Here is a 26,245-nt window from a genome sequence, read left to right as displayed (position 1 = left end):
GTTACTATAGCTACTAGAGCTTAAAAGGTTCTTACTACTAAGGTAGTAGTATAGGTATTACTCTATTATATTTAGAGGTCTTCTTAAACTACTAGACAAGCTTTATACTTAAGTAGATATCTATCTTTATTAAATTTATATAATAATACCTATATAAGTAGAAGGTACTCTACTATAGTTAACGCTAGCGTTACTAACGTCTTCTTAAAGCACTCTTTCTTAAAGTAGTTACTAAACTTCTTCTATACAGCCTCTTTAAACTTAGCTTTAAATATATAGCCTTTAATATTCTTATAACGCTTAGATAGAGGTAGCATCTAATTACGGTAGTGTTTTAACCTTATAGGCTCTCTGTTAACTCTTAGTTTATTAATGTAGCTTACTAAAGCTGTAAATACGTAGTTATACAAGTTTATTAATAGTGTTAAGTTAAATATTTAAGCTTTCTTTTATGCTTTAATTGCGCTAGCTATATATTTAAGTCTTAGGTAAGAGCGTCTATAGCGTCTACTCTATATTATATTACTTAGGTCTTTAGAATTAAGGTTTCGACGTAGTAGAGTATTATTCTAGTACCTATCTAGCATATATTTAGGGTCTTCTGTAGCTCTAAGAGGTCTTTGTAGCGATTTAGCTTAAATAGTAGATAAGCTTAGCTTAGAGAGGTTAGTCTCTCTTAACACGCCTCTTAAGCTCTCTTTATGTAGGGTAGAGTGTCTTAACAACGCTAGGGTAATTAAGTAACCTCTTAGAGACTTATTATACTTCTTAGCTTATTGTTACTTCTTCTAGATTTATATTTCTAGGTCTTCTTCTACTAATTCTTTAGCTAGTGTACGTTACTCTAGTGTTAAAGTCTATTCGTCTAAAGTTATATTAAATAGGCGTAATTAGCTCTATAGTAGTAGATCTTTAACCTCTACTATAAGCTCTTTATAAGAGATATTATACACCTTAATATTAATTATATTAACTACTAGAGACTTCCTATATTTACTACTATTATTCTTATATAGCTTGTCGCGTATAAACAAGACGTCTTAAGTTTAGATAACCTTATTCTTTAAGAGTATCTAGATTCTAAAGATATTTAAGAAGTTCTATTCTAGTAGGTACCTAATATAAGTACGTGCTTCTAGTTTATTAGCTTTCTTAAGGTTCTTTCTATAAATATACGCTTAATAGCTAATAGAGGCGTAATAAGCTACTAATAGTTTATAACCTATTACTACCTTATATAGAGTTTTCTAGCCGTTTAATTTAATTAGCGTAGTGTTAAGAATTTAAATAGCTATAATAAACAGCTCTAAAGCTAGCTTCTTAAGTAATCTAGCTATAATTCTTATTACTTAGCTTTTTATAATTATCGCGTCTCTAGCTTTCTCTATATAACTATTCTACTTAGGCGTCTTAGGTAAGCTAGGCTTATATTTAATACCTAATTTAATGCAGATCTTAGCAAGCTTATTACTAAAACTCTTCTTGTTATTAGTTCTAAGTATAACAACTAAGTACTTAAATTAACGCTATAGTTTAGTAATTATTCTACGTATAGTAGATATTAATACTACTCTACTTTTCGCGGGTAACGTACGTTCTTTATGCTAGCCTAAGAATTTATTAATTGCGTAAAGTCTCTACTTATTCTTGTTAAAATAGGTTTCTTCTGTTAGTAGTAGTTAAACTAAATTTATCTCTATTTAGTAGAAGAGACGCTTTATAGGCGTTAATCTAGGTCTCTAGAAGACTTAATAATTTATTTTTAACTATATATAGGTGTTACAGTTCTTCTAGTTAACTAGAGGTATATTCTTCTTAAGCTTAAAGCTAGTAACAGCCTCTTCTAGGTGCGTAATAGCTTTCTTATTTAGGTGTGCCTATAGTTAATAGGCCTTAGCTCTAGTAGCGATTATTACTAGTTATAAGTTCTTTAATAGTTAATATACTATTATAAATATAGCGAATATTTTCTATAGATTAGAGTAACTATTTTTGTCTACGTTAAGTAGCTAGTACCTCTATTTATACTCTAAGTTATAGACTATATTACTAGGCTTATTCTTATATAAGATATCTCTACTAGAGTTAAAGTAAATTCTAACGTCTTAAGAGCGCGCAAGCTCTATAACGTTTGTAAAGAAGCTCTCTACTAACACTATATAGGTAAGGCGTATTAGAGTTAGTTCTAATAGGGTATTAGTCTAGAGAATTACCTCTTTCTAAGCTTTAACTCTTATAGCTTACCCTCTAGCGTATACAACAACGTTTAAGTTAGCTTCTACTATCTTTTTCTAGCTCTAATTCTCTAAGTTGTAGACGTAAATATTAGAGCTAGAGTTATAGATCTACCTATTAATAAGGTGTAGAGCTATTAGAACCGCCTTCTAGGTTTCTAAAACCTTAGCTATCGCACTAAAGAAGTAGAATACAGGGTTAGCAGAAGAGGTGCTACTTATTAGCTTATTATTGTTAAAGCTTAGTAGAGCAGTACTTGCTTTTAGCGTAGGTTTGTTTTGCTATTTAGAGGTTCTCTAATTAGTAGCTTGTTTAAACTTCTTAGCCTACTTCTTTTTCTTCTTTTTCTTATTAAACTTAGCCTAAATTTCCGTGTTAGGCTTCTAGCCTATTAGGCAGATCTTTAGGTTAACGTAAAAGCACTAGCTAAACTAGTAACAACGCCCGTAGAAGCACTCTAGTATTTCTTCTTAAAACTTGCTACGTCTCTAGCCCTAGTTCTATTATTATAATACTATATCTAGTATTATATACGTCTCTAGGCTAGCTATAATAGGTTTAGTAGCTCTCTATAGCTATCTAAATTCTGCTACTAGGTCTAGCACTATAGAAGCTTAATTTTCTAGCTAGATAAATAGCTACGTAATTCTAAGCGTAGAGTACGCTTTATTAATTAGTTAAAGAGCTTTAAGTAGCTCTCTCTAGGCTTGTATACCCTATACGTCTAGCATATTAAGTTTAGCTATATAGTTAGTAATCTAAATCTATTTATTAAGCTAGTTATCTAGTTTATTACCCCTCTAGGTCTTCTAAACTTTCTTGTATTGTTCTAGTAGTACGTCTTAACGTAACGCGTTAGTTATTACAACCTGTTTCTTTAAGCTTACTAACCTTTTATAGGCTGTATTCTTGTCTATAATATATAGTATAAGGTAGGTATTAATTGTTATAGCAATATATACTAATACTTCTCTTAGACCTTTCTATATAAGAAGGTGCTTCTTAAGGTCCTTCTTATGCCTTTCTTTCTAGTTCTAGTACTCTAACTTTTCGTTAGCGTTAAGATCCCCTATCTTTGTAGCTCCTTGCTTAATTGTTAACAGCGTTAGGCGTTTAGGCTTCTTCTAAATTCTCTTACGTTCTATCTCTTTTAGATCTAGGTTGTAGTAGGCCTAAACCTTATATTGTGTAGCCTTTTCCTTTACAAGAAACTTCTAGTAAGGCTAATCCTGTAGTGTACTAAGTATTTTAACAGCTTTTGTAACGTTAGTAACAGTAATAGTGTTCTCTATCGTAGAAATCGTAGTGCGCAGGGCTAATTCGATCGTGTACGGCGTATTTCTAGAGCAACTCTAGAATCTGTTAGCGACGACAAGGTGTATAAGTTAGTAACTCTATCGTCTAATTGTATTAAATAAACTTAGCAGGTTTAATTTACAGTAGTAGGTAAATCTAGGCTTATAACTGTTAGGTAAATTACAGAGTATTAAGACATGAGTTGATTAATTAAGAATACGAGAAATATAGCTATATATATACATGACCAGGTCACGTGAAGTAGTAACCATATCCGGCAACAAATTAACATCTATATAATCTTATTGATCTCTTTAGAGAGTAGGTTTCTAGGCGTCAGTCTATTGCAGTTCTCCTGCATAGAATCTGCCCCGTTCTCGACTAACCACCGCACAGCCTCAGCTTGACTATTCGCAGCAGCAACGTGAAGTGCAGCACCTGCCGGGCCATCCATGTCCTTCGCTTCAGAGCACTCATTCAAGTCGGCTCCATACCGCAACAAAGCTTCCAGCACATCGACACGACCAAAACGCGCAGCGGCGCGCTGGGCCTTTGACTTCGCGATAATAGCACCATGTTGCAGCAAACACTCGACCATCTCGACGCACGCAAACCTGGAGGCTTTGTACAAGAGCACACCAGGTTTATTTCCATGAAGATACAAACGCATATTGGGGTCAATCCCCATATCCATCATGTGACGCAGGAGAGGAAGACGCACTCGCGGCTCGCGTTTGGAACCAAGGCACACAGTTTCGAGAATATGGTGACCCATTGGCAGTCGGATGGAGAAGACCTCGGGCTCCACGCGCTGGAGGGCAAGTAGAAGACCCAGCGAGTCTGTCACTTGGTGGAGTGCGGCAGAGACGACACCTGTAGTAACCATGTATGGCGCGGCGACGCCATGCCGCTGGCCGAAGTCGAGGAGGGCCGAGAGGAGGTCTACTTGACCACCCCGTGATGCGGCTGCAAGCATGCGCTCGAAGATGAGGTACTCTTGTGTTACGCCGGCAAAGATCGTGTTTGGGTAATTGTCGACGGCTTCGCGACTGAAAACGGTCCGGAGTGTTGCATTGTCTTGGAGTAATGAGAGAAGCTGCTCATGTTCTCCATTCTCACAGAGAGTGAGTAGACGCGCTGCTGGGGCCGAATAAGTCGCCATATCGGTTCGTAAGATGACGCTTTGTGTTGCGCTGTTCTGGATATTCGAACGAAGAAGAGATGAGGTGGGCGGAGACCTTAGGACGATGACAAAAATTGGCTTGGAAATTCTATTCGATCTCCCTATAATTGGTTAGTCAATATGTTCTCACTATGCTGAAGCGTCTCCATGTACCTTAGTAAGGTGTAATTGTCCGCGGGCGCTTGTGATTGGTTAAGGATCCTCCTTCGTGTAATTCCGAGTAAGCAGCGCAAGCGAGACACCTTCAGATTTCAGAGTGTATCCCGCAGATGGTGAACGTGACGTTCAATGAAAGCGTAAATGGGACTCCGCTCATTTAAGGGTGTAACAGTTTTCGAAAAGGGCGAATTGATCAAGCTTTATGACCAAGTGTCCACTAGGCATCTAAGCCACCGATGTGCCGCATTGGGCGTGTTGCCTCGCATGGGCTGCACGTTGTTCCAAACCAGGCGATTCCGCCTTGTCGGCTCCCGCTAAGGCGAGGCGAGGCTTAGCAAGTTAGCTAAAAAAAGCTTTTCACGCTCATCCTCTTGCGGGTGTGAACATGTCTCAATACAATTTATCCAAAACGGACAGTCTATTCTGCGTTCTAAAATGAACAATTAACTCCATAACTTTGGCCCACCACACACAGCCTAGGGGTCATCTACCCTCACCTCGGTACCACGCACGAATCACCACAACCGTAGAATTCCCATAAAATCAAACCGAACAAGGGGAAACACATCTATACTGAGGCGGAAAACCGTCCCCAAGAGAGTCTCCTCGAATCAGCGAGTCGTGAACCGGTATACAGTTCGTGTGGAGTGCGAACCTAGCACGGCGCATTTGCAGGAGGATCAATCTGGAAATCTACATCCTCCGGCTTCTTAGCGTTGTCCTTCATCTTTGTGATCGTTCCTGCATTGTGCATGAAAGGATACTCGGCCTTAGCCCACATGGTCGTGTCGGTCGGGTCGATAGCTGAATTCGTGTTAGTAATGACACCAACTACTTCCAAATAAATGCCCAGATTACATACTTTTGTCAGCTCCAAACACGATCGGATTCCGCGAATATTCGGCCAAAGCCGAAGACTGGGCTTCGACGTACCCCTCCTCGAAGTTCTGTGGCTGGTTCCAGTCTTCCATGAACGTTGACCCGCCGTCCTCAAAGATAATCTTGTAGTGCGTGTACCCCGGATTGTCCTTGACGAACGCATCGGCCATGGAAAACGTGCCCTTGGTGTAAAATACGATCTTTTCGCGAGGGATTCTGTTACCCTCCTCGTCTTTGGCCATTGTTTCAAGCCACTCGAGGTACTTTCGTGGATTAGCCGTGTCTTCGTCTTTGAAGGGACCTCCTCGCTTGAACAGGTCCTCACCACGCTTCTCCCTCCCACACTTCCAATTTTTGAGCGTAGCGAGCGCATCTGGATCCTTGAGAAGGCCTGTCGGTGGTTCTGCGTCCCCTTTGTTTGGAGGAGTTACGGGGTTGGGCTCGGACTCAGGCGGAGGCGCAGGCTCCACAGGCTTGGGCGGCTCGATTGGAGCAGCTGGCTTTGGCGGTGGGATGATGGGCTTTGGCTTGGGGACGATCGGAGCTACAGGAATGACCGCCGGGTCTCGATGAATAAGAGCGCCATTTTTGTTGTTGTCGGTAATGGCTCTGGCATGCGCTCCGAAGTTTGTGCCCAAAGCCGCCAGCGCCGAGAGGATGAGAACAGGGTGACGCATGATGGGAGAAGAAGAAGGAAGATAATGAATAATTGGAAGGCTGAGCTGTAGAAAGTTCGACTGGTGGTTGAAGTGGTTGAGATGATGGTTTGGAATGATGGATGAGAGAACGAACTCTTCTCGACCTTTATACTACGAAGAGACATTCGGTAGGTACTTTATTCTTCATTCTCAAGTTCAAAGGCCACATTTTCTGAAGAGAATCTGCCTTGGGCCTACAACCGCTCCTAATGACAGATTCCATAAGAAGCAGGGAACATGATTTTAGATCCTCAATCTCGTAAGTCTCTTCAGGCCACGAAAGCTAGTTTAACGCAATGGTTGCATACACGTGGCAAGCGCTAGGGTTGCCATCATCACAGGAGACATCCTTCGAGATGAAGACTTCCTCACTTGTTGGGCAGTGTTTTGCTACGCCCGACAGTGTGTGGTTATTTGGCAGACTTTCACAGGCTCCGGACAGGGAATCCTTTTTGTATGGCATCGCGTTGGCTTCTAAAACATCTTTCGGCGTAACGCCTACTACCTATGCCGCAAATCCTAAGTGCAACAACGGTAACATGAGACTGCGGATCTCTGCACTGCCCCAATAGGCGTATTGATCGGGACTGGTTTCAGTCTTTGCAACGTCGTCTAGAGATTGCAGAAAGAATATCTGTCTTTCTCGAATGGTGTACATTGAACTATGAACGATAGCTGGTTGAGAAGTATAAGTATGAGTGCATGAATATGGGGATATGGTCCACATAAACAGACATCCTTTTTCCTTCCATATTCAACTATCTTGTCAAAATCGGAGTGTACTCTACTGCATCAATCTGATCATATCCCCTATTCCACAACCCAAGCCCGATACCCAGGAATGGCTCTCAACGTCATCCTGAACACCGGCGGCATCGCCGCCGGCCTCGTCCCCCTCGCCTTCATCCACAAGCCCACAGACCCAGAAAAGCAGACCTCTATCGCAATTGGCGTAGGCAGCGGCGGAAGTGTCCCCCACGTCGCCGTCTGGGGCGAAGACGGCAGCCGCATAACCCAATTCACCGGCAACGCGAACGGCCACATCTGCACGGGCGAGACATGGCAATCTACCTCCGACAACAAACAAAATGACGTGAAACCAGCGAATCCAACGTACCTGTCGATTGTGATGCAGGAAGGCGATGCGATTTGCGTGGCAAGTGTTGTTGCTTCGGGGAATGGACAGCAGTGGGTATGGACGGGCGATATGGCGTATACGTGTGGTGCGCAATGGATGGAAAGCAAATACACCTTCACGCAATCTAACGTTCCTATGCGCTGCGCCTGGATTGATCGCGATCATACGAACAACATCGTCGCGAAAGGAATCAGTATGCACATCCGCGACTTCACTGCAGACCCCGGGCTGGTCGCCCAGTACCAGAACAACACAGATCGACTGTGCAAGAACAGCAAGCGCTTGACGTTCCAGCCGGAGCCCATCGTCCCGGATTCCGTAATTGGCTTCTTCAGTCCCGAGCTCGAGTACAGTCAGAACGAGAACGCAAATGATCCGACGAAGCCGTCGACGGCAGGCGCGCTGAAGCATCCGGATGAAGGGATCGACAGAGACACTAGCGCCTATCCCGATGGAACCAACATGAACATCGGCAAGAATGACAAACGTCACTCCCGGAACTTCAAACACTCGAAGGTCAAAGGCGTCAAGAACTTGAAGTCCGGCACCCTTGTTGTCAGCCACTTCTCGCAGCATAGCGCGAAGGAAATGTGCGAGCATCCGATGTCTCTGGGCCCGGACTTCGTCTCCGTTGAAGAGAGCGTGTATTGCGATATGGAGACGGCGAAATGGTGGCCGTTGTGCGATGCGACGCATGTCAAGGATTGCTTCGATTTGGGGACGCAGTCGCTCAAGGTAGATGGACCGAGTAAACGAGATGATGTGCCGTTGAAGCAGTATACGAAGCATGAGGAATGGGGCCTCACTCATGAGAAGAGGGCGTTGCTACCGAGGAAGAAGCATCCTGGAGATAGGTGCGACCCAAAAGAGTAGGCGGCGTCGAGATCATAGAAGCTTACTTGTTTTGGATGATGGCTTTGGCTCGCATGTTCTCAGCTGTTGGTAACTATAGTTGGTTTTGGGTTCCGCGAAGTCTGTAGAGGCTGGAGGGGTTTCTGGGATTTGGAATAGATATTTATCGCAGTCTTTTCTTATCTGTGTTCAGACCTGCCTCTCCCACGTAGTTTCTACCTCGTCTCCTATCAGGTAATGATATTACAAGAGTTCCACATCTCAGAGGCTGAAAATCGTATCATTCCTGCTCTCATCCTCTCCAACGTATCGATGGTCGACATGTCCAATACAAGGTCTCTTCGTCAATCCTTTGTACCTGGCCACGCCTGGAAGGGTATAAAGCCGACGATGCACACCGTTCCGGGAGGTGGAACAGTTGCGTTAGCCATGTACGCGCGCGTATACTGCGTGGCGCATTCCGAGACATGTGGGATTGAGCAATTCTGAGAAGAACGCGCGCGCGTATATTAATTAACAGATGCCTGCAGCTCTCCAGCCAGGGGATGAATAACGCCGGCGACCGGAAAATGTGGCACAGTTTCTAATGAACAAGGGGCGGTTTAACGAAGTGCAGGCGCAAGGATCCATGTGAGCACTACGCTCAGGAGGGCAACGGTGACATAAGTTGACTACGCCGCTTGGGCGGCGCGGAACGAACATCAACCCCCGAGAAATGTAACCACAAGAGGTCCACTCTCCAACAAAACCGCAGGAGGTCATACCGCATCTCACCTGCCTCAATATGGAGAACAAGACCTCTCAAATTACAGGACTCGCGACCAAGCTCAAAGACGAAGTGACTCGCCTGGAGGCAGCTCTTCAAGCTCTCGGTGCCGAGAGTCCCTCCTTCTCTCAGAATGCCTCACCCGAGCTACCCCGCTCACCAGACGTTCAATTAGCCCAGAATGCTATACTCGAGTGCTGTACCGAGCTCCAGGCCCTGGTGGAAGGCCCTTTGGAGAATCTTGTGCGCATCACAAGCCCTCGGGTAAGTCTATCCTTCACTCGTCACAGATAACGTCGGAGCTTATATATCAAAGATGAATATACTTATGGCTCTCCATGCCATCTTTCACTACAACATCGCCAAAAACGTTGCCAAAGACGAAGAAGTCTCCTTCGAGGAGATCGGTCAACGATGCAACATGGACGTTGACGACGCTCGACGGCTCATCCGCATGGCCATCTCATTCCACATCTTCCAGGAGCCGCGAAAGGGATTCATTTCTCACACCGCTAACTCCGCTGTTATTGTCGACAACGAACTCCTTTATCAATGGATCGGGCTCGTGTGCGACGACATGTGGCCGAATGGTCCACAGCTTGTGCCAGCGATGAAGAAATGGCCTGGCTCGAAGGAACCCACCGAAACTGCATTTGCTCTGACCAACGGCGTTGGCATGTGGGAATTTCTGAAGGAGAATCCCCAAAAGGCCCAACGTTTTGCTCGGGGAATTCAGTTCCTCCAAAACCACCCAGCTTTCGACATCGGTCATTTGTTCACCTCCTTGGCCTGGGATGTGGACTGCGAGCTTACCATAGTTGATGTGGGTGGTTCGCATGGCGCAATTGCCCAAGCCTTGCTCGACCGATATCCCAGCCTGCAGATCCATGTTCAGGACCTTCCAGAAGTGATCAGTGGAGCCACAGTCCCATCCCAGTTTGAGGGTCGCCTACACTTTGTTGCTCACGACTTCTTCACCGAGCAACCTCTCAAAGCCGGTGTCTACTTCTTGCGGTCGATTCTGCATGACTGGTCAGACAAGTATGCAGTCCAAATCATTCAGAATCTGATTCCTGCGCTGGAGCCAGGCGCAAAGGTCATTGTCAACGAAGTCTGCATGCCGGAGCCGAACACTCTGCCGTTCTACCTTTCCCAGCTCATCAGGTAAGTTCGGCTTGATAATCTGGGCATTCAAAGTGCTGACGAGAGCGCAGAGGGTATGATCTTGCGATGAAGCAGGAGTTCAACTCCAAGGAGCGCGATGCCGAGGAGTGGGAAAGCCTCTTCCAGCTTGCAGACAAGCGGTTCAAGTTGAACCGAATCGTGGTCCCGCCTGGTTCCATTCTCGCGGTTGTCGAGTTCGTTTGGCAACCAGAGACGGCAGAAGGTTAGGCTTTTGCGAGGCAGCAACCTAGGGTTACTTGGCTCATTCTGTATCGAGACATTTCTCTTTTAGCTTAGCTTTTATTAAACCGATGCCTGCATCTGCAAACTCCCCTGCATACTCGTTCACATCTTCATATACTATTACCGAACTGTTCTCCTTGGGCAAGTCAGTCTTCTAGATCAGAGCCACCTTGCACCCGTTCGCGCTCTTGCAGGTAAGTTTCAGTTCTCCCTTCCAGTCCCGAGAGTCGCGACTCTCCAAAGTACCGAATGCCTTCGCAAGCCTCACTAGCACATAGGCTGCTTCCACCAGCACCTTAGGCTGCCCAAGACATGCCCTATTTCCTCCACCAAAGGCCATGAAGGTCCATTGCCCGGGGCGAATTTTATCCCAACGCTCTGGCCTGAAGTCTTCGGCATCCTCGCCAAAGACGGCTGGGTCCTGATGTAGAGCATAGTAGCTCATAACAACCAAAATGCCTCTCGGCACGAAGACAGGAAGATCTTTGTTCGGTCCTCCTCCAACTGGGAGCTTCTGGTCCTTCAGAGCGGTTCGAGACATGAGCGGGAAGATGGGATATAGGCGGAGCACTGACCAATACATTAAAACACCATCCTATATCTTGAATGGATGTGAGGACTTACCTTCGTGCAATATATTCTGCACAAGCCTGAAGCTCATGAGAGCGTCGTAATGTAAAGAACGCCATGTCCTTGTCCTTGGTTTCATTGTGAAGCCGCTGCCAGTACTTGGGATGACGGGAGAGGAGGAAGCAAGCGTTTCCGAGGAGTGCCGAAACTGTTTCCTGAGAGGCCATCATGCCTTGAAGGATCTGGTTTCTGATGTATTCGCGCTCATTCGTTTGGACTGAAAGCGACCTTATCATGCTCAGTTTCGTGGCGTTGTCTAAGCCCTTCTCCGACTTGGCACTAGATGCTCCCGCTTCAACCAAAGCTTGGTCAACATAATAGTCCAGGTACTCGTGAACGATGTTGCAAGCGTTAAGGTACTTGGTCTGCGGAACCAACTTGAATGCCTTGCCAAGCAAGATCTTGAACATGGTGAGAAATAGCGCGTCATGGAAGGCGTTGATGAATTGTTCGGACGTGTGTGGCGCGCCGATCGAGTCTTTAGTGGGGTCGATGCCCAAGAGGAAGTTCAAGGAGGTATTAAGAAACTACAGCAGTTACTCAGGACACGAACTTTTGAAAGCCTGGCGTATACGTACCATAGTATAGAACAAAGGCTGAAGATCCACGGTTGTTCCGTTCTTCGGGAGCTGCTGCAACATGGTATCCACTTGGGCCGAAAGGAAGCTCAAGTTGGTGAGGTTGGCCTTGTTGAATGTCGGCTTCAGTAGTTTTCTCGACCGGCTCCAGAGATCCCCGTCTGTGGTCAAGAAGCCACGACCACAGAAGTATTCCATACCAGCAAGCCTCATTGGCGCCACGCCCCAATCCTTGCCGGTATTGACCACACGAATGTTCGCGGGCGCGATCGTGATGATAGATGGTTGAGAGAGGAGGGCATGAGCTTGAAAGGTCGGTCCGCGACGCTGATGATGGCGATATAGAATAGGAATATCTAAATGCATGGCCATTCCGAAGTCGAACGCGTAGAATGGCTCTTTGGGCCAAGGTTTAGCGAGGGTGCCGCAGCCGTGCTGGCGAGCTGCCGTGCTTCGCTTGACTTGGAGACGATATACGTAAACGGCAAAGAGCAGGATGCCCGCCAGGGTAGAATTCACAGCGAAACCCATCGTCGCGCCAAATAAGGTCGAATAGCTGCTTGTCAAATAAAGGTGGGAGGGCACATAATCAACAAAAAGAATAGTTCGCTGGTAGGCTAAGCCACCAAAGTAAGATTGGTAGGAGGAAAAAGAGAAGTGTGAACTTGGCGGGGCGCGGTCGATCTGCGGCGTAGTCAACCAACGCAGCATTTAGGACCCTACGAATAGATTGGTTCCAGTTACTGTTTAGCTCTAGGCTACGTAGACCGGCACCGTCGACCTTGCTGCGGCACCGCCAGGAAACTAGGCATCGGCGTCCTCCTTCGTCTGCGTGCTCCTTATATTCATGATGGTCAAGAAACCGGGAGCAGATATCGCACTCGGAAGATCACCTTCTCGCCATGTTTTTCCCGTGTTTTCTGATATGCTGCGCCGCGGCACTTCTGTGCGACGTTGTCTGGCGCCTGGCGTGGAACCCCACCAAGATCCCTGGACCAACTATGGATCGGCTTTCTGGATTGTACCGCATCCTGTTGCTCCTTGACGGAAGAAATCTGACAACTATGCAGAGGTACTTTCACAGGAAGTACGGCCTGTTGTTAGGACTGGGCCCAATCACGTTTTGCATTCCCACCCGGGCACTCATCGGATTATGACTTCAAGAACTCCAGGGTCATCACCCAAAGCTACCCACCCTACCCATACCAGCATTGCGTAGAAGATCAACGATTTTTTAGAGCGCATTTTACAACGTCCTCAGGCCTGTGTACCGCGATAAACCGCTAGATACAGCCGTCGCTACTCAAGATGTCGCACGAGACAAACGGCTTAAGAATGGGCCGATGAACAATCTGACGCGCACTCCCAACCTTTCTCAGAATTTTTCAGAATTAGATCCAAACTAGGGTTATTACATTTGTTGAGAGCATGTGGAGTATGCGAGGAGAAGTAATCTACGTATCGTACTGGTCGTTCTTCTACTCCTTCGATGTTATCTTCGCGCTGATATTCGGCTGCCACTTCGGATACATGAAGAGTCGCCGCGACTGCAATAGATAGATTCATATATTTAAAACCATCACGAGCGGGGAAGCGATATTAGGGGAGAAGGGGGAACGGCGCTCGCGGACGCCGGCAAATAGCTCCGTGATGAAATTCAAGCGGCGCTCCAGTCCTTCTCTAACCCTACTTAAGAATTCATAGAGGAGATCGAACGGAGGATCAGAGAACATGGTAGTCACCCACACGAATGTGGCAAAACTTTCATGTGCAAGATTCTCGCGCATACCGAAGCGATTAATACCCTCTTTGAAACATTGTATGTGCATCCTTTCGCGCCGCGATAATGGCATAGCGTACTAATATTTTCCAGCTTTGCAGCAGCAGCCGAACTTGCTGTCGCTCTTGGAACGGTATTCCACTGTCTTATGACCGATACCCGTGCGTACGCTCGACTCGTTGGCGAGCTTCGCGGCACCGCTGGTTTCCGGCGACCGCTCTGAGGTCGAACGAAACGCAGAGCGATCGCTAGATGCTACCGTAAAATACGGCCGCACCCGTATAATTTTTGCATTCCACTCTTACTGAACGGCAGGAGTTGCGCGAGTCGACGTAATGAAGTGACGTGAGACTTATGCCAAGCGCACGACCTTCGCAGTACCACGGGTAGTATTCTGTCCTTCCTACCCACACCGACCAGATTCGTGCGTATGATGTGCCCGATTACGTGCGTACCGTCTCTGCGTACGTGCGTAGGTAGTATCTAAAGGTCTAGGTAGTATTTCATGAAAGAGTACAAAATCCAGAGCGCCCACGATGAAGTGAGGATAACAACTCCCAAAGAGCGACTTTTACACCTCTCTTCCCAGCAAGACTGCAAATCTACACTACATATGTCATATTTAGGTGCACGATGAAATTCAATACCTTCTTCCTACCACCCTTTATTGCAACGCTGCCAATCATCGCCCAGGCATCCCAAACGCTAAGTTGGCCAACCCCGGATCACGACAGTTTCGTGATCTCAGACTTTGCTTTTGACTCTGGCGAAATCCTTAATGAGCTCGAGCTTCACTATCAGACGCTGGGCGAACTAAAAGTCAATCCAGATGGCACCAACAACGCCGTCCTTATCCTGCACGGTACCACGGGATCAAGCGAGCAGTTTTTCAACGATGATTTTGCAGGCGCGCTATTCAACCCCAACCAGGCCCTGGACGCGCAAAAATACTTCATTGTTCTTCCTGACAGCATTGGACATGGAAACTCGAGCAAACCCAGCAACACCGGGCTCCACGCCAGGTTCCCAAGCTATCAATATGCCGACATGGTCCGCGCGCATCACCGCCTTCTCACCGAGCATCTCGGGGTCAACCACACGAGGCTGGTGCTCGGGGTCTCCATGGGCGGGATGCACACATGGATGATGGGCGAAATGTACCCAGATTTCATGGATGCGTTAATGCCCATCGCTTGCCTACCTGCGCAAATCGCTGGCCAGAATCGACTGTGGAGGAAGTTCATCATTGAGTTAATCCGGTCTGATGCAGCATGGAACGGAGGCGATTATCAAAACCAACCACTGGTGAGCCTTGCAGGCGCGCTATCGCTTGTGCAAACGATGTTTTCCTCGCCGGTTTCCTACCAGGCTCAATACCCCACTCGAGATGCGATGGATCAGTTTGTCGACGAACTTCTACCCCACGTGCCGGATTACGATGCCAACGACCAGCTATACGCTTGGAACTCGTCTCATCTTTACAACCCTGAGCCCGATCTTGGGTTGATCAAGGCGCCGTTGACCGCGGTGAATACGGCCGATGATATGATGAACCCACCCGAGCTCGGAATCCTGGAGCAGGCAGTTGAGCGCAAAATGCGACGGGGCGTGGGCAAGGCAATTGTGTTGCCGGTCTCTGACGGAACGATTGGGCATGGGTCTTACATCAAGGCCAAGCTTTGGGAAGATGAGCTAGCGCTTTTGCTATCTGACACGGAGGCCGGGAGGTATACCTGCTAGTGTTATTGTAGGAGAACGATAAGTTCAACATGGAAAAGAGATAGCGGGGAAGACCCAAGGGCTCCCACCTCTTGTAATGAAGATTCTGTTCTAAAAAATGGTCTGCGGGAAGATAAGCAGTGATGGACGCAGAAGGGTATGAATCCTCGCCTTGCAACCTGCAAGAACAGACCGTAGCGTGTGCTCGACTTCATCACAGCATGCTACTAAGTGCAAGCTGTGGAATGTCTTGACGTTAATTAGAAACTGTCTTTGCGGCATTGCTTTCTTTTGTAACAGCCGTGCGCTAGAGTGCAATAGGAGAGTCAACATGAGGCAATTTGTTCATGAGATGAGGATGTATGTAGCGTTGCAAGATGCTCAAGACTTGTGCTGCACAGTTAGACATTGGTGGGATATGGAGCGTAGTAATCAGGAGGGATGCCTTCATTCCACATTCTAACACTAATCTGACAATTAAAGAGAGTCCCACAATCTGCGCATTTCGCGCGCCCGTCTCCCAGCATACAATTTAGATTACCTTCGCAACAGAACCGAAAGTAGTAGGATGCAATCCTCGACCTGCTCGTCCCCCTCACACGCCGAGTTGCTCGGCATAGCGTTCGGGGTGCTCGAAGACTTCAAGTACACATTTGAAGATCTTTTCCCAAGTCATATACTCGCCATTAGCTTCGAACACCTTGTACGCACGCCCTTCCGCATAGGCCTGGAGGAAGATATGTTCGTGTCCATCGTCGTCGCTTCGCACGACCAATTGAGGGTTGGTAAGGTCGGGGTGGTGTTTGCTGTAGAAGGCCCAGGCTTTGTCTTCGCGCGGTGCTTAGTCCGGAGCTCAGAGCGTGGGGGAATGTATCCGGCTTACCGGAAACAGTGTAGTGGAGTTTGTAGAGTTCGGGTGTGTTGTAAAGTGTTGAAGAGACGGTCATGGGGATGCCCGCTTTTCGATGCTCTTTATCGTAGCCTTTCAAGTCGGGGAGGGTACCCGTGACTGTTGGAGGTTGTTGATGAGGTTGGGGGTTCTCGTTCGTTACCGAGTTCGAGTTCTCTGGAGGTTGATTTTGCGCGCTCATGGTAGCGAGTTCTTCGGCCGTGTATTACGTGTAGATACAAGAACGAAGAATCGAGCGAGAAGTCGTGCCATTTTATACCTCCTCTTCCGCCATGACTGTTATCCTCCACCAGAGTCACACTCCTTCCAATGCGTCGTACACTCCACTGACTCTTCCATGACTGAACAGTCACAAAAGTGACTCGAGCCACTTGTTTCGACTCCGCGGACAGTCACGAAGGTGACTCGATCCGCTCATCCAGACATCCCGGACACATCAAAAAGTATGGAAAGTCGTACGGACGTAGGGCTTTCGACACGCCCCTCGAGCAAAATATGGCGATGTGTATAGTACACGAGACCTGGTCGACGTATTCGATGGCTTGAAGTACGTGGAGTAATATGTCGATTAGATTCCCTTCTCACGGAGACGATGGTTGACCCTGGACACGGCTCTGGTCAATTAGCATCGCCTCTACTCTACGCAAATTATTTGGCAAGAAGAAGTCGGAGCTATTTCTTCTCCTTCGCGTAGTGCATGCAGCTCAGGCGCTCCATCTAGCAACAACATCCTCCACCCCGCCCCCAACGAGAAAGCATCTCTCCCGCAGGTATACCGGTTGTATTATTATAAGGGAACAGAACCGATATTACGAAGTGTCGTAAACGGTAATCCGAGCCTACGAGTCCAAATAGTTAAGAAGATCTCCAAAGACAATTGCCCAAGAACCCTTATTAGTTCTAACTTGGAACACTACGCATGGACCCGTATCCCCCTTGCCCACGATGTCGAGGTAATCCAGATCATCTTCCTTGTCATAGTGCATCATAGAACTGTACTCGGTAAGATCAGGGTTGGCCTTCTGGATGGTCCCCTCCAAGAGCCTAGCTTTATTGCGACGGTCAGTTCAAAAGATAGACTATGAAGGGGACTTCTGCAGCTTACCTAGGAATTCGTCGTGGAGCTGCTGGAGCTCATCGTTGTTTGGGAGGATATCGTAACGATCTGCTTCGCCGATGAGTGGGGGGTGCCATGTGTCGATGTTCCTTATCCCATCCACGGTATTCGATCTTAGGGCTAGCAGTGCCCGGGAGCCGAGGCGGGGAGTTCCAGTTTGCATTCAAGTTTTCTGCGGAGGGGTGGCCCATCGTAGAATCTCCAGTGTTCGGGGCCTGTGGAGCAGATTGAGCGGCTTGGGCCGTGGCCGAGTTCTCCGCGGCTTGATTTTGCGTGCTCATGGTGGTGAGCCCTTCGTATGCGGTTCTTCGTTGGTGGTCCTTCTTCTGTAGTTCTTCGTCTTTGTCTTCGTCTTCCGTGTAGGTATAAGAACGAAGATACGAGTGAGTATTCGCACCATTTTATACCCCCGTCCAGCCATGACTGATACCCCGTACTAGAGTCACACATCCTCCAATGCGTCGTACACAACACTGACTCCTCCATGACTCTGAACAGTCACGAAGGTGACTTGAGTCACTTACTGGGGGTTCGAGCAGACGGTAAAATTCCATTTCGAGGGAGACTCGAAAGGGGTTGGAAATTTTGGCATCGCTCTTAGGCGAAATGTTTGGAAACAAGTTGTGCGTGGGCGTCTCATTTTGGCCAGGACTGAGGCAGTTCCATCTCTTCGTGTAACAGTGTCGTTCAACTGGCTTCCGACGTGGAGAAGTGTTATTTCGCCTGCGCCAGTTCGTGTGTCCACATCGACAAGGACACCGGAAACAAGCGTAAGCCTGTATGTAAAGCAAAAGGCGCGCACACCGCACTCCTCTCCCTGCAGCCGGCGGCGCCACCCATTCCACTGTACCTCCGTAGAACCGCACCAACCTAGGAAAGCCGGGCAGCGATCAGTAGTAAGTATTGCATGGCGCTTAGCCGAAAGAAGGCTCTTCCCCTGTATGCTGACCAATCGCAATCCCTGTCGCGTTCAGTTATCAGCTACGAAGTGCGGTGGGGAAATAGTCTTGGCGCTGCCGGGCGTAGATTTAGCTTGTCGAGTACCCGCACATGCTGTAAGCATTTCATTGCGTAGGTAAGCGGGAGGTGCTGGGAGGTAAGCACGAGCTGCCGGTATATAAGTGCGAGCTGTCCGAAGCACCTACCTCTGTCAAGCCCTGTTCTACTGGTTTTGTGCCCGGGGAGGTGGAAACCATGGCTTACGTGTCCTCGACCGTTCTCACTATTTTCTTCGGTATCGTCGGCTTGTATGTGATCAAGCGTCTGCGATCCTCGCGTGATGACCGGCCTCTTCCACCCGGCCCCAAGGGCATCCCATTCCTGGGCAATGTGAACGACATGCCGAAGCCGGGCGTGCTCGAATGCCACCACTGGCTCACGCACAAGGAACTGTACGGTGCGTATGCTCTTGCGCCCATCCGCCCTTCCAACAAAGCAAGAGCTAGCAGCTAAAGACGCACTTCCTTCCTCCAGGCCCGCTCAGCTCGGTCACCGTGCTAGGCCAGACCTTCATCATCATCAACTCCGCGCAGCTAGCCTTCGAGCTACTCCGCGACCGGTCGGCGATCCATTCCTCGCGACCCAGCCAGGTGTTCAGCTGCGAGATGATCGGCTGGCGGAACGCGACGGCCATGAGTCCGTACTCGGATGCGTGGAAGATCCACCGGCGGAACTTCACGAAGATCGCTAATACGCACGCTTCCTTGTCTGTGTTTGCGCGCGCGCAAGAGGTTGAGGCTGCGCACTTTCTGCTCAACGTTTTGGAGTCCCCGGATGATTTGTTTGACCACATTCGAAAGGAAGCCGGCAGTGTAATCTTGAAGATTACATACGGGTATACGACCGAAGCCCACGGTAGGGACCCTCTTGTCGACTTGGCCGGCAAGACTATGGTGCAGTTTGCCGAAGCCACGGTGCCTGGCCGGTGGACTGTGGATATCCTTCCGTTCCTGAAATATTTGCCCGATTGGTGCCCGGGTACTGGATTCAAGAAAACTGCTCGCCGCATGGCCCTCGAGCTGAGGCAATGTACGAACCAGCCTTATGAATTCGTCAAGCAGCAGATGCGGGAGAAGGAGCACAAGACGTCTTTCCTATCGCAGGCTATTCGAGATATCGGCTCGGATGCGGAGATGGAATTCATCCACAAGTGGGCCGCGCTTTCCTTGTACCTGGGCGGCGCGGATACGACCGTCTCATCGCTGATGACCTTCTTCTTGGCCATGGTTGTATTCCCAGAAGTACAGAAGAAGGCCCAAGAGGAGCTGGACCGTGTCATCGGAGGCAACCGCCTGCCTGTCGGCGCGGATCTTGAGAAGTTGCCATACATTGAAGCAATCATGAAAGAGACTCACCGCTGGCACCCTGTCCTGCCCATGGGTCTGCCTCACACGAGCATCGAGGAGGATGTCTGCCGAGGATACAGGATTCCCAAGGGCGCTGTGCTGCTGCCCAACACTTGGTGCGTTCAATGAGGTGCTGGAACGCACATTTGGCATGTCAGCTAACATTGATCCAGGTACTTCACTCACGATCCCGAAGTCTATCCCGACCCTATGACTTTCCGGCCGGAACGACACCTCGAGACACCCACTCACAAGGCCGAGCCCGACCCACGCAACTACATCTTCGGCTATGGCCGCCGCATCTGTCCAGGTCGCTTCGTCGCCGATAACGCGCTGTTCATTACCATCGCTCAGTCCCTGGCGGTGTTTAATATTGAGAAGATTGTAGATGAGAACGGCAAGATAGTAGAGCCGGAGGTGAAGTTCGAACCTGGCGCGATTAGTCACCCTCTGCCGTATCGTACGTCGATCAAGCCGAGGTCAAAGATGCATGAGGACTTGATCAAGGCGGCTGAGCACGAGTATCCATGGGAGCAGAGTGACGCGAAGAAGTTGGAGAATATTAAGTGGTAGGCGTGAACTGCGCTGGGATATTCGGCGGACTCGAAGTTTGGTTTCGCACAGGAGAACTAGATAACGTAAGTAGCTCCTAGGCGAGCTCCGATGGTATCGCAATTTCATTGTTCAGCTATCCGGTCGTTACTTCGTTGTCGGAGCCTTGAAGTACTTGCTAGGAATGAAGGGCATCTTCGTCACCGTCGCTTTCCTCCTTTTGCCTCTTACCACAACCTCTACCTCGGTCCCACTCTTATGCATGCCGTCTTTGATGTACCCCATGGCGATATTCTTCTTGAGCGCCGGCGAAGGGCATCCCGACGTGATATTACCAATCTTCTCACCGGCTTCGTTGACTACCTCGGCTCCTTCGCGCGCAGGAGCTCCCTCCACGACGAAACCAACACGCCTACGGGACACGCCACCGCCTTCGGACTTCTTCCTCAGCTGCTGAAGGATGACAGAGTCGCCGTGGAAGCCTCCGTTTGCGCGTCGGTCCTTGCCGATGATCCAGGACAGAGCCGCTTCGACCGGTGTAATGGTGTCGTCGAGATCGTGGCCGTATAGACACATGCCAGCCTCCAACCGCAAGGTGTCTCGTGCTCCTAGTCCTGCCAAGCGTAGTTCGTCCTTCGCGGAATCAAGCAGGAACTGGGTGACAGCCTCAGTTGCATAGGGTGGAATGCTAATCTCAAAGCCGTCTTCTCCGGTGTACCCAGCCCGGCTGACCAGAACTTGTGTGTCCGTCCCTTTGACCATGGCGTGCGTAGATTGGCCGAAGTAGAGAGTCTGTAGGGCGTGCGCTGACTGGGGGTCGAGCACGCGACCAAGGATGTCTGCCGCCAGCGGTCCTTGTAGAGCAATGAGACCTTGACCGTCCATGACCTTCCAGTCCACGGGCTGGTCAGGGTGGTCCTTCTTCCAGGACTCCAATTCCGCGGTCAGGTATGCCTTGTCTTTCTCCCTGCAGCCGGCGTTCGTGACGACGTAGAACTTGTCTGGGAGGCGGGCAATCACCGTGTCGTCGACGATGCCGCCAGTTTCGCGGTGGAGGAGGGTCGATAGGGTGGAGTTGTATTCCGGGAGGGACGAGAGCGAGGACGGCGTTATACGCTGGAGGAAGGCTTCGGCGCCGGGCCCAGAGAACTCGTGCTGTACCCTGAAGCTGTCAGCTGCCACAGATATGCGAGGTCAAGCCTAGGGAGCAGCGTACATGTGCCCGACATCGAACAAGCTCGCCTTTTCTCGCGTCCAGTTGTGCGAATCCACGATGCTCAGGTCGCCGTACTGCACGGGCATGGAATATCCGCCGAAGGGGACGAACTTGGCGCCATATCTGGTGTGAAGCTCATACAGCCCCGTCTTTCCCGGCTCCTCGCCTTTGGAGTCAGACGAGGCATAGTGGACCGAAGGCTGCCGTAGCGGTGCAGGCCTGCGGGGTCGGGGAGGCTGGATGGAGAGGCGTCGGGGCGACAATTGAGGGGTTGAATAGCAGCGAGGTTGCGTAGAGGACGCCTTCAGGCCATTGGCAGCCGGCCGCAGCGCTGCTGCTGCCCTCTTTGCAGCCATGTCGAGGAGTGGAGGTGGAGGCTTGCTCGACGGGTACTGACGGCGGAAGGGCAGTTTATACCAGGCCGATGACGCTACCGCCCGCCCGGGTCACTGCGCGGCCCCAGCTCGAGCTCTTGTCCCGCCCACCACAGCTCACCTCCACCCCGACATCACCGCCTGCCCGTTCCCGGAAAACAGACCCGACGCCGCCATCCCGCCCTCGCAACCATGTCGAAAGGGGCGAAATATCTGCTCGTGTCGCTGCCGACGTCCATATCGCCCTCAAACCACGCCGACGACGCCCTCACAGCACTGCGCTCGACAGTTAGCAACGACAACGGCACCACGTACCCGTTCGCGATTCCCAACTTCAAGATCGGGACGCTAGATGCGCTGGTACAGCAGGCGGATGATCTCGCAAAGCTCAACTCGGCATGCGAGCAGGTGGTGGGCAAGGTCGGGGACAGCCTGCGCAACATCCTCGACGGTGACGAGGAGCGGGTGCAGCAGCACAAGACCATCAACGATAGTGCGTAGAAGCTCCGCGGCGGGCCTCTCTGCGCACGTGGGCTGACCGGGTGTGTAGAGCCCGTGGACCAGTATCTCCGGACCTTCCAGTGGAACAAGGTCAAGTACCGGGCAGATAAATCCATCGCGGATCTGATAGACTCGCTGCAGAAGGTGCGCTCTCTGCCGCCAGCTAAGGACGCGCGTTCTGATATATCACGCAGGAAATTGTAGGCATCGATAACGATGTTAAAGCGAAATTCTCCCAATACAACCAGACCAAGACTAGCCTCGCCGCCGCGGAGCGCCGGAGAACGTATGCATGAAGCCTGGTTGTCGGTCTCGGAGCCGTGTGCTGACCCAATTTGTAGAGGGAATCTCTCCACTAAATCCCTGACTACGATAGTGAAACCCGAAGTACTGATCCAAGACTCCGAATACCTCGACACCCACCTCATTGCTGTCCCGAACATGGCCGTCAAAGACTTCTTCAAAACCTACGAATCGCTCGCTCCCATGGTCGTTCCCCGCTCTGCCATAAAGGTCGCCGCCGATGACGAGTTCACATTATTCGCCGTCGTGTCGTTTAAGAAGCACTCCGCCGAGTTTGTGCACAAGTGCAGAGAAAAGCGGTGGACGCCGCGCGACTACAAATACAAAGAGGGCGGCCAGGAAGAGGAGGCCAAAGAAGCGAACCAGTTGGCGCAAGACGAGAAGAAGCTGTGGGGCGAGGCGCTGCGGCTGGGACGCACCGGTTATAGCGAGAGCGCCATGATCTGGATCCACGTACTCGCGCTCCGAGTATTCGTCGAGACGGTGTTGCGGTACGGACTGCCGCTGGATTTTGTGTGCGGCCTGGTGCAGGTAACGGACCACCACCTTTGTTATCCGACTCTCGACTCATGCTAATGCGGCCTCAGACGACCGAAAAGTTGGCAAGGAAGGCAAAAGCAAACCTGGACGCCAACTACTCGTACCTTGCAGGCAATGCGTTCGGCCGCGACAGCAAAGGCCGTATCAAGAAAGACGACGCAGCCACGACCACCGATATGCAGTCCACCGGACACCTTGGCGACCAAGAATATTCCGCCTACGTGTATTACGAGTTCGAAATTGTATAGCCCTTTCTTAACAGATGCCAGAGCAATCTGTGGGTACTTTGGCGCGGTCGTATGAATGTTGGACTCGCCGAATGTAGAAATAGCAGTGAGCAATCTGATACCTTACGACTTCTGCCTTTCTCGGTCCTTATGCTAGGCTAATATAACGGCGCTTACATCAGCAGCAGCTCGAACCATGTGCATGCAATTAGCTCTGGGTCTTCTATCTTCTAGGTTGTACACTCTCAAATCACTCAAGTCAACCTCACAGTTTTATCTTTGATCGCCTCCCAATCCTTCCTCTCAAACGGAAGATACCGACCCGACCCCGGCGGCAACCAATAAAACCTATCCTCGCCCGTCACCAAATCCGGATCCACGCCCTCCCTCTTCAGCCTCCCCTTCTGAATTTTCAGCGTCCCGGTATACTCTAACGCCGGCGTAACTCTCAAAAACAGCGGCACCGCATACCCGGGCAGCACACTCCTCGCATACTCTGCCAGCGCCTGAAAGTCAAATGTCGACTCGGTCACTCCGTCCGCCATGACGATGGACGCTGCACCTGCGCGGCCGTCGTAGCCGGGGACGGCGATGCCGTAGACGTTTGTCTCGGCGATTTGCGGGAATTTGCCCAGCATGTCGGCAACTTCGTTGGTGGAGACGTTTTCGGATTTCCAGCGGAAGGTGTCGCCGAGGCGGTCGACGAAGTAGACGCGACCATGCGAGTCTACGCGCATCATGTCGCCGGACTTGAACCACCTGGATATCCCTGTTAGCCGTGTGCCGGTGCCCAATCTACGTTCGAACGGAGGAAGGGGAACGGCTTACAGATCCCCCTCCTCGAACACATCACTAATCCTCCTCTTCAGCGTCGCCTCCTCATTTTCGTAGTATCCCGGTACACTGGCCAACAGCTCCGGATCCAGCCTGTGCAGCACCTGCCCCGGTTCGTTCACTCCGCACCGAATCGCAAACCCGTTCTCGTCTCTCATAATCTCCTCCGTGTCGACATCCATCTTAACCCGTACCTCCTCATCACCGTGCCGCCAATGCCAAAGCTTGCCCCGCAACCCAATCGTGTGCGCCGTAAACGGACCATGGTTGCGCGTAAACGTCGCGCCCAAACCATCAGTCGCAGCGTACAGCTCGTTAATAACGGGGATGTTGAAGCGCTGGCGGAAGGGCTCCCACACGTCCGGCCGCATGCCGTTCCCCCACGCCACCTTTACGCAGTGCGCGCGCTCGTGCGGATTCGACGGCCCGTTGAGCAAGTACCGGCACAGCTCGCCCACGTACTGGATGATGGTAGCGCGCGAAGCAGCGACTTCAGGCCAAAAGGTGCGGTGGCTGAACTTGCGCCCCAGCACGATGGTGCAGCCCGCATGGATGGACGGCGTGACGCAGAGCCCGTGGGCCGCGCCGTGGTACAGCGGCATGCAGGTGTAGAAGCGATCGGAGGGCGTCAGGCCTAGATACTGCGCCGTCATGTGCCCGACGAGCAGGTCGCGGCCCGTCGACATGACGACGGCTTTGGGCAGGCCGGTCGTGCCTGAGGTGTAGATGAGGCCGCGCATGGACTCGAGTGTGATGTTTTCCGTTCGAGATGGCGGAATAGGCGCACCGGCCGGAAGCGCCGCGAAGAACGACGCGTCGTAATATACGATCGCGACGCCCAGGTCGTCTAGCTGCGCGCGGCATGGCTCGACGTTGTGCCGCACGTCGGAGTCCGTGATCAAGTATCTGCTGCCGCAAAGCTACACCACATCCACATCCACATCAGCCCTCTAACACCCCCAAGCAACAACGATAGAACGGGAAAAACGACGCTCCCACATACCTTAACGCAATGCACCAGCCCCTCCCCCGTCAAATTCCAATTCACAAAACTCACACACGCCCCCACCGCATCCAGCGCCATCCACAGCATCAAATACTCCGCGCTATTCCCGCCATCCAGCGCGACCACCTCGCCGGCCTCGACTCCCAGCTCGTCGACCAACCAATTCGCAACCCGCGCCACTGCGTCCACAAACGCGCCGTAGCTCCATTCCCGCCCCTCGAAGAGCAGGAACAAGTGCTCCGGGCGCCGCGCCGCCTGCTCCTCGAGCACGTGGAACGTCAGCACGCGTTTGGAAGCGGCGCGCGCGGCGAGATAGGAGACGTGCGAGGGAGAGGGGGCGAGGCCGCCGCGCCCGTGGCGTAGGTCGTGGATGAGGTGGTGTTTGGCGTTGAGGTAGAGGGCTAAGGCGGCGGTGGATAGGACGCCGGCGGTGATGGGGACTGTGCTGTTAGTACGGTACGGTACGGGTTTCGGTTGGTTGGTTGGTTAAGCGGATGGAGGGAGAGCATAGATGGAATGGGGAAGGGAAGTTGGAAGGAGAGGGAAGGGAGAGTGAAGACTGAAGACTTACGCGCCATGCTCAACAGTAATCCAATCCAATCCAATCCAATCCAATCCAATCTACGAGAACTCCCGTCGTACGTCTGTCTCTGCTTTCTATCCGTCGCGTCCGTTCGTGCTGCACTCACTCACTCACGCACTCGTATGCCGAATGAAGTACCTCCTCCTACGTAAGAGCGCGAAGGAGAAGACGTTCTAGAAAGAAAGCTTGCGTCCTCCGAACTACAAATTTCCCATCGAGCAGCACATCGAACAGCTAAAAGACAATCGAAAGAAAGAAACTTCAAGATAGAACAGCACGGCAGCGCGTCGCGTCCCACCCACCCAGCAAAGCCAGCCCTTCCCGCGGCCGCTTACGGAGGGGTCGTCGCAAGCCGGCCGAGGTTGAAAGTGTAGTAGGACGAGGCGAGTCAGCGAATGACGTTTCGATCAACTTTAG

The 26,245-nt window shown here is 50.4% G+C and overlaps 11 protein-coding genes across 11 annotated transcripts; 6 read left to right on the top strand and 5 right to left on the bottom strand.

Annotated features, from left to right (window-relative positions):
* Window positions 1-3,764: 3,764 nt before the first annotated feature.
* On the bottom strand, window positions 3,765-5,035 carry BU26DRAFT_598847 (ankyrin). Its single transcript, XM_033835058.1, has 2 exons — window positions 4,868-5,035; window positions 3,765-4,815 (listed from the first exon to the last, which is right to left on the bottom strand). Exon 2 carries the CDS (start codon window positions 4,691-4,693, stop codon window positions 3,824-3,826), a length of 870 nt encoding a protein of 289 aa, XP_033691077.1. The 5' UTR covers window positions 4,694-4,815; window positions 4,868-5,035; the 3' UTR covers window positions 3,765-3,823.
* A 493-nt stretch (window positions 5,036-5,528) lies between these two features.
* BU26DRAFT_598846 (uncharacterized protein) lies at window positions 5,529-6,429 on the bottom strand (the record flags this gene model as incomplete). Its single annotated transcript, XM_033835057.1, has 2 exons — window positions 5,529-5,677; window positions 5,736-6,429. 2 exons carry the CDS (start codon window positions 6,427-6,429, stop codon window positions 5,529-5,531), a joined length of 843 nt encoding a protein of 280 aa, XP_033691076.1.
* Window positions 6,430-7,291: 862 nt separating this feature from the next.
* Window positions 7,292-8,461, top strand: BU26DRAFT_573924 (uncharacterized protein; the record flags this gene model as incomplete). The annotated part of the gene is made up of 1 exon (XM_033834314.1): window positions 7,292-8,461. One exon carries the CDS (start codon window positions 7,292-7,294, stop codon window positions 8,459-8,461), a length of 1,170 nt encoding a protein of 389 aa, XP_033691075.1.
* Window positions 8,462-9,158: 697 nt separating this feature from the next.
* On the top strand, window positions 9,159-10,704 carry BU26DRAFT_472054 (S-adenosyl-L-methionine-dependent methyltransferase). Its single transcript, XM_033825409.1, has 3 exons — window positions 9,159-9,470; window positions 9,523-10,370; window positions 10,421-10,704. The coding sequence occupies exons 1-3, from the start codon at window positions 9,225-9,227 to the stop codon at window positions 10,596-10,598; spliced, it is 1,272 nt and encodes a 423-aa protein (XP_033691074.1). The 5' UTR covers window positions 9,159-9,224; the 3' UTR covers window positions 10,599-10,704.
* Window positions 10,705-10,767: 63 nt separating this feature from the next.
* On the bottom strand, window positions 10,768-12,352 carry BU26DRAFT_526615 (putative cytochrome 52A12; the record flags this gene model as incomplete). The annotated part of the gene is made up of 5 exons (XM_033830715.1): window positions 10,768-10,800; window positions 10,882-11,208; window positions 11,393-11,572; window positions 11,822-12,177; window positions 12,349-12,352. 5 exons carry the CDS (start codon window positions 12,350-12,352, stop codon window positions 10,768-10,770), a joined length of 900 nt encoding a protein of 299 aa, XP_033691073.1.
* Window positions 12,353-13,587: 1,235 nt separating this feature from the next.
* On the top strand, window positions 13,588-13,824 carry BU26DRAFT_557543 (uncharacterized protein; the record flags this gene model as incomplete). The annotated part of the gene is made up of 2 exons (XM_033832469.1): window positions 13,588-13,640; window positions 13,695-13,824. 2 exons carry the CDS (start codon window positions 13,588-13,590, stop codon window positions 13,822-13,824), a joined length of 183 nt encoding a protein of 60 aa, XP_033691072.1.
* A 410-nt stretch (window positions 13,825-14,234) lies between these two features.
* BU26DRAFT_410187 (homoserine acetyltransferase) lies at window positions 14,235-15,311 on the top strand (the record flags this gene model as incomplete). The annotated part of the gene is made up of 1 exon (XM_033822924.1): window positions 14,235-15,311. A coding segment is annotated over one exon (1,077 nt), but the record flags the coding sequence as incomplete, so codon positions are not given.
* A 3,202-nt stretch (window positions 15,312-18,513) lies between these two features.
* On the top strand, window positions 18,514-20,265 carry BU26DRAFT_472052 (cytochrome P450; the record flags this gene model as incomplete). Its single annotated transcript, XM_033825408.1, has 3 exons — window positions 18,514-18,743; window positions 18,821-19,808; window positions 19,866-20,265. The coding sequence occupies exons 1-3, from the start codon at window positions 18,542-18,544 to the stop codon at window positions 20,263-20,265; spliced, it is 1,590 nt and encodes a 529-aa protein (XP_033691070.1). The 5' UTR covers window positions 18,514-18,541.
* BU26DRAFT_512961 (glycine cleavage system T protein) lies at window positions 19,936-21,840 on the bottom strand. Its single transcript, XM_033827513.1, has 2 exons — window positions 21,461-21,840; window positions 19,936-21,406 (listed from the first exon to the last, which is right to left on the bottom strand). The coding sequence occupies exons 1-2, from the start codon at window positions 21,814-21,816 to the stop codon at window positions 20,392-20,394; spliced, it is 1,371 nt and encodes a 456-aa protein (XP_033691069.1). The 5' UTR covers window positions 21,817-21,840; the 3' UTR covers window positions 19,936-20,391.
* Window positions 21,841-22,026: 186 nt separating this feature from the next.
* BU26DRAFT_412111 (vacuolar ATP synthase subunit C) lies at window positions 22,027-23,426 on the top strand (the record flags this gene model as incomplete). The annotated part of the gene is made up of 5 exons (XM_033822956.1): window positions 22,027-22,327; window positions 22,385-22,479; window positions 22,530-22,621; window positions 22,677-23,169; window positions 23,226-23,426. 5 exons carry the CDS (start codon window positions 22,027-22,029, stop codon window positions 23,424-23,426), a joined length of 1,182 nt encoding a protein of 393 aa, XP_033691068.1.
* Window positions 23,427-23,659: 233 nt separating this feature from the next.
* Window positions 23,660-25,975, bottom strand: BU26DRAFT_536382 (long-chain fatty acid transporter-like protein; the record flags this gene model as incomplete). Its single annotated transcript, XM_033831344.1, has 4 exons — window positions 25,817-25,975; window positions 25,243-25,685; window positions 24,234-25,159; window positions 23,660-24,164 (listed from the first exon to the last, which is right to left on the bottom strand). Exons 1-4 carry the CDS (start codon window positions 25,821-25,823, stop codon window positions 23,660-23,662), a joined length of 1,881 nt encoding a protein of 626 aa, XP_033691067.1. The 5' UTR covers window positions 25,824-25,975.
* Between the last annotated feature and the right edge of the window lie 270 nt (window positions 25,976-26,245).

Source organism: Trematosphaeria pertusa, assembly GCF_010094035.1.
Source record: "Trematosphaeria pertusa strain CBS 122368 unplaced genomic scaffold BU26scaffold_1, whole genome shotgun sequence".
NCBI lineage: Eukaryota > Fungi > Ascomycota > Dothideomycetes > Pleosporales > Trematosphaeriaceae > Trematosphaeria > Trematosphaeria pertusa.
The sequence above is the reverse complement of the archived record's forward strand: the minus strand, read 5'-3'. Positions and strand labels throughout refer to the sequence as shown.

Bases quoted from the DNA above. Each gene is read 5' to 3' on its own strand.
- BU26DRAFT_472054 (XM_033825409.1), top strand. From the start codon at position 9,225: ATGGAGAACAAGACCTCTCAAATTACAGGACTCGCGACCAAGCTCAAA. The intron at 9,471-9,522 runs GTAAGTCTATCC...TATATATCAAAG, and splicing joins TGCGCATCACAAGCCCTCGG to ATGAATATACTTATGGCTCT. The intron at 10,371-10,420 runs GTAAGTTCGGCT...ACGAGAGCGCAG, and splicing joins TACCTTTCCCAGCTCATCAG to AGGGTATGATCTTGCGATGA.
- BU26DRAFT_512961 (XM_033827513.1), bottom strand. From the start codon at position 21,816: ATGGCTGCAAAGAGGGCAGCAGCAGCGCTGCGGCCGGCTGCCAATGGC. The intron at 21,407-21,460 runs GTACGCTGCTCC...TGACAGCTTCAG, and splicing joins TTGTTCGATGTCGGGCACAT to GGTACAGCACGAGTTCTCTG.
- BU26DRAFT_598847 (XM_033835058.1), bottom strand. From the start codon at position 4,693: ATGGCGACTTATTCGGCCCCAGCAGCGCGTCTACTCACTCTCTGTGAG.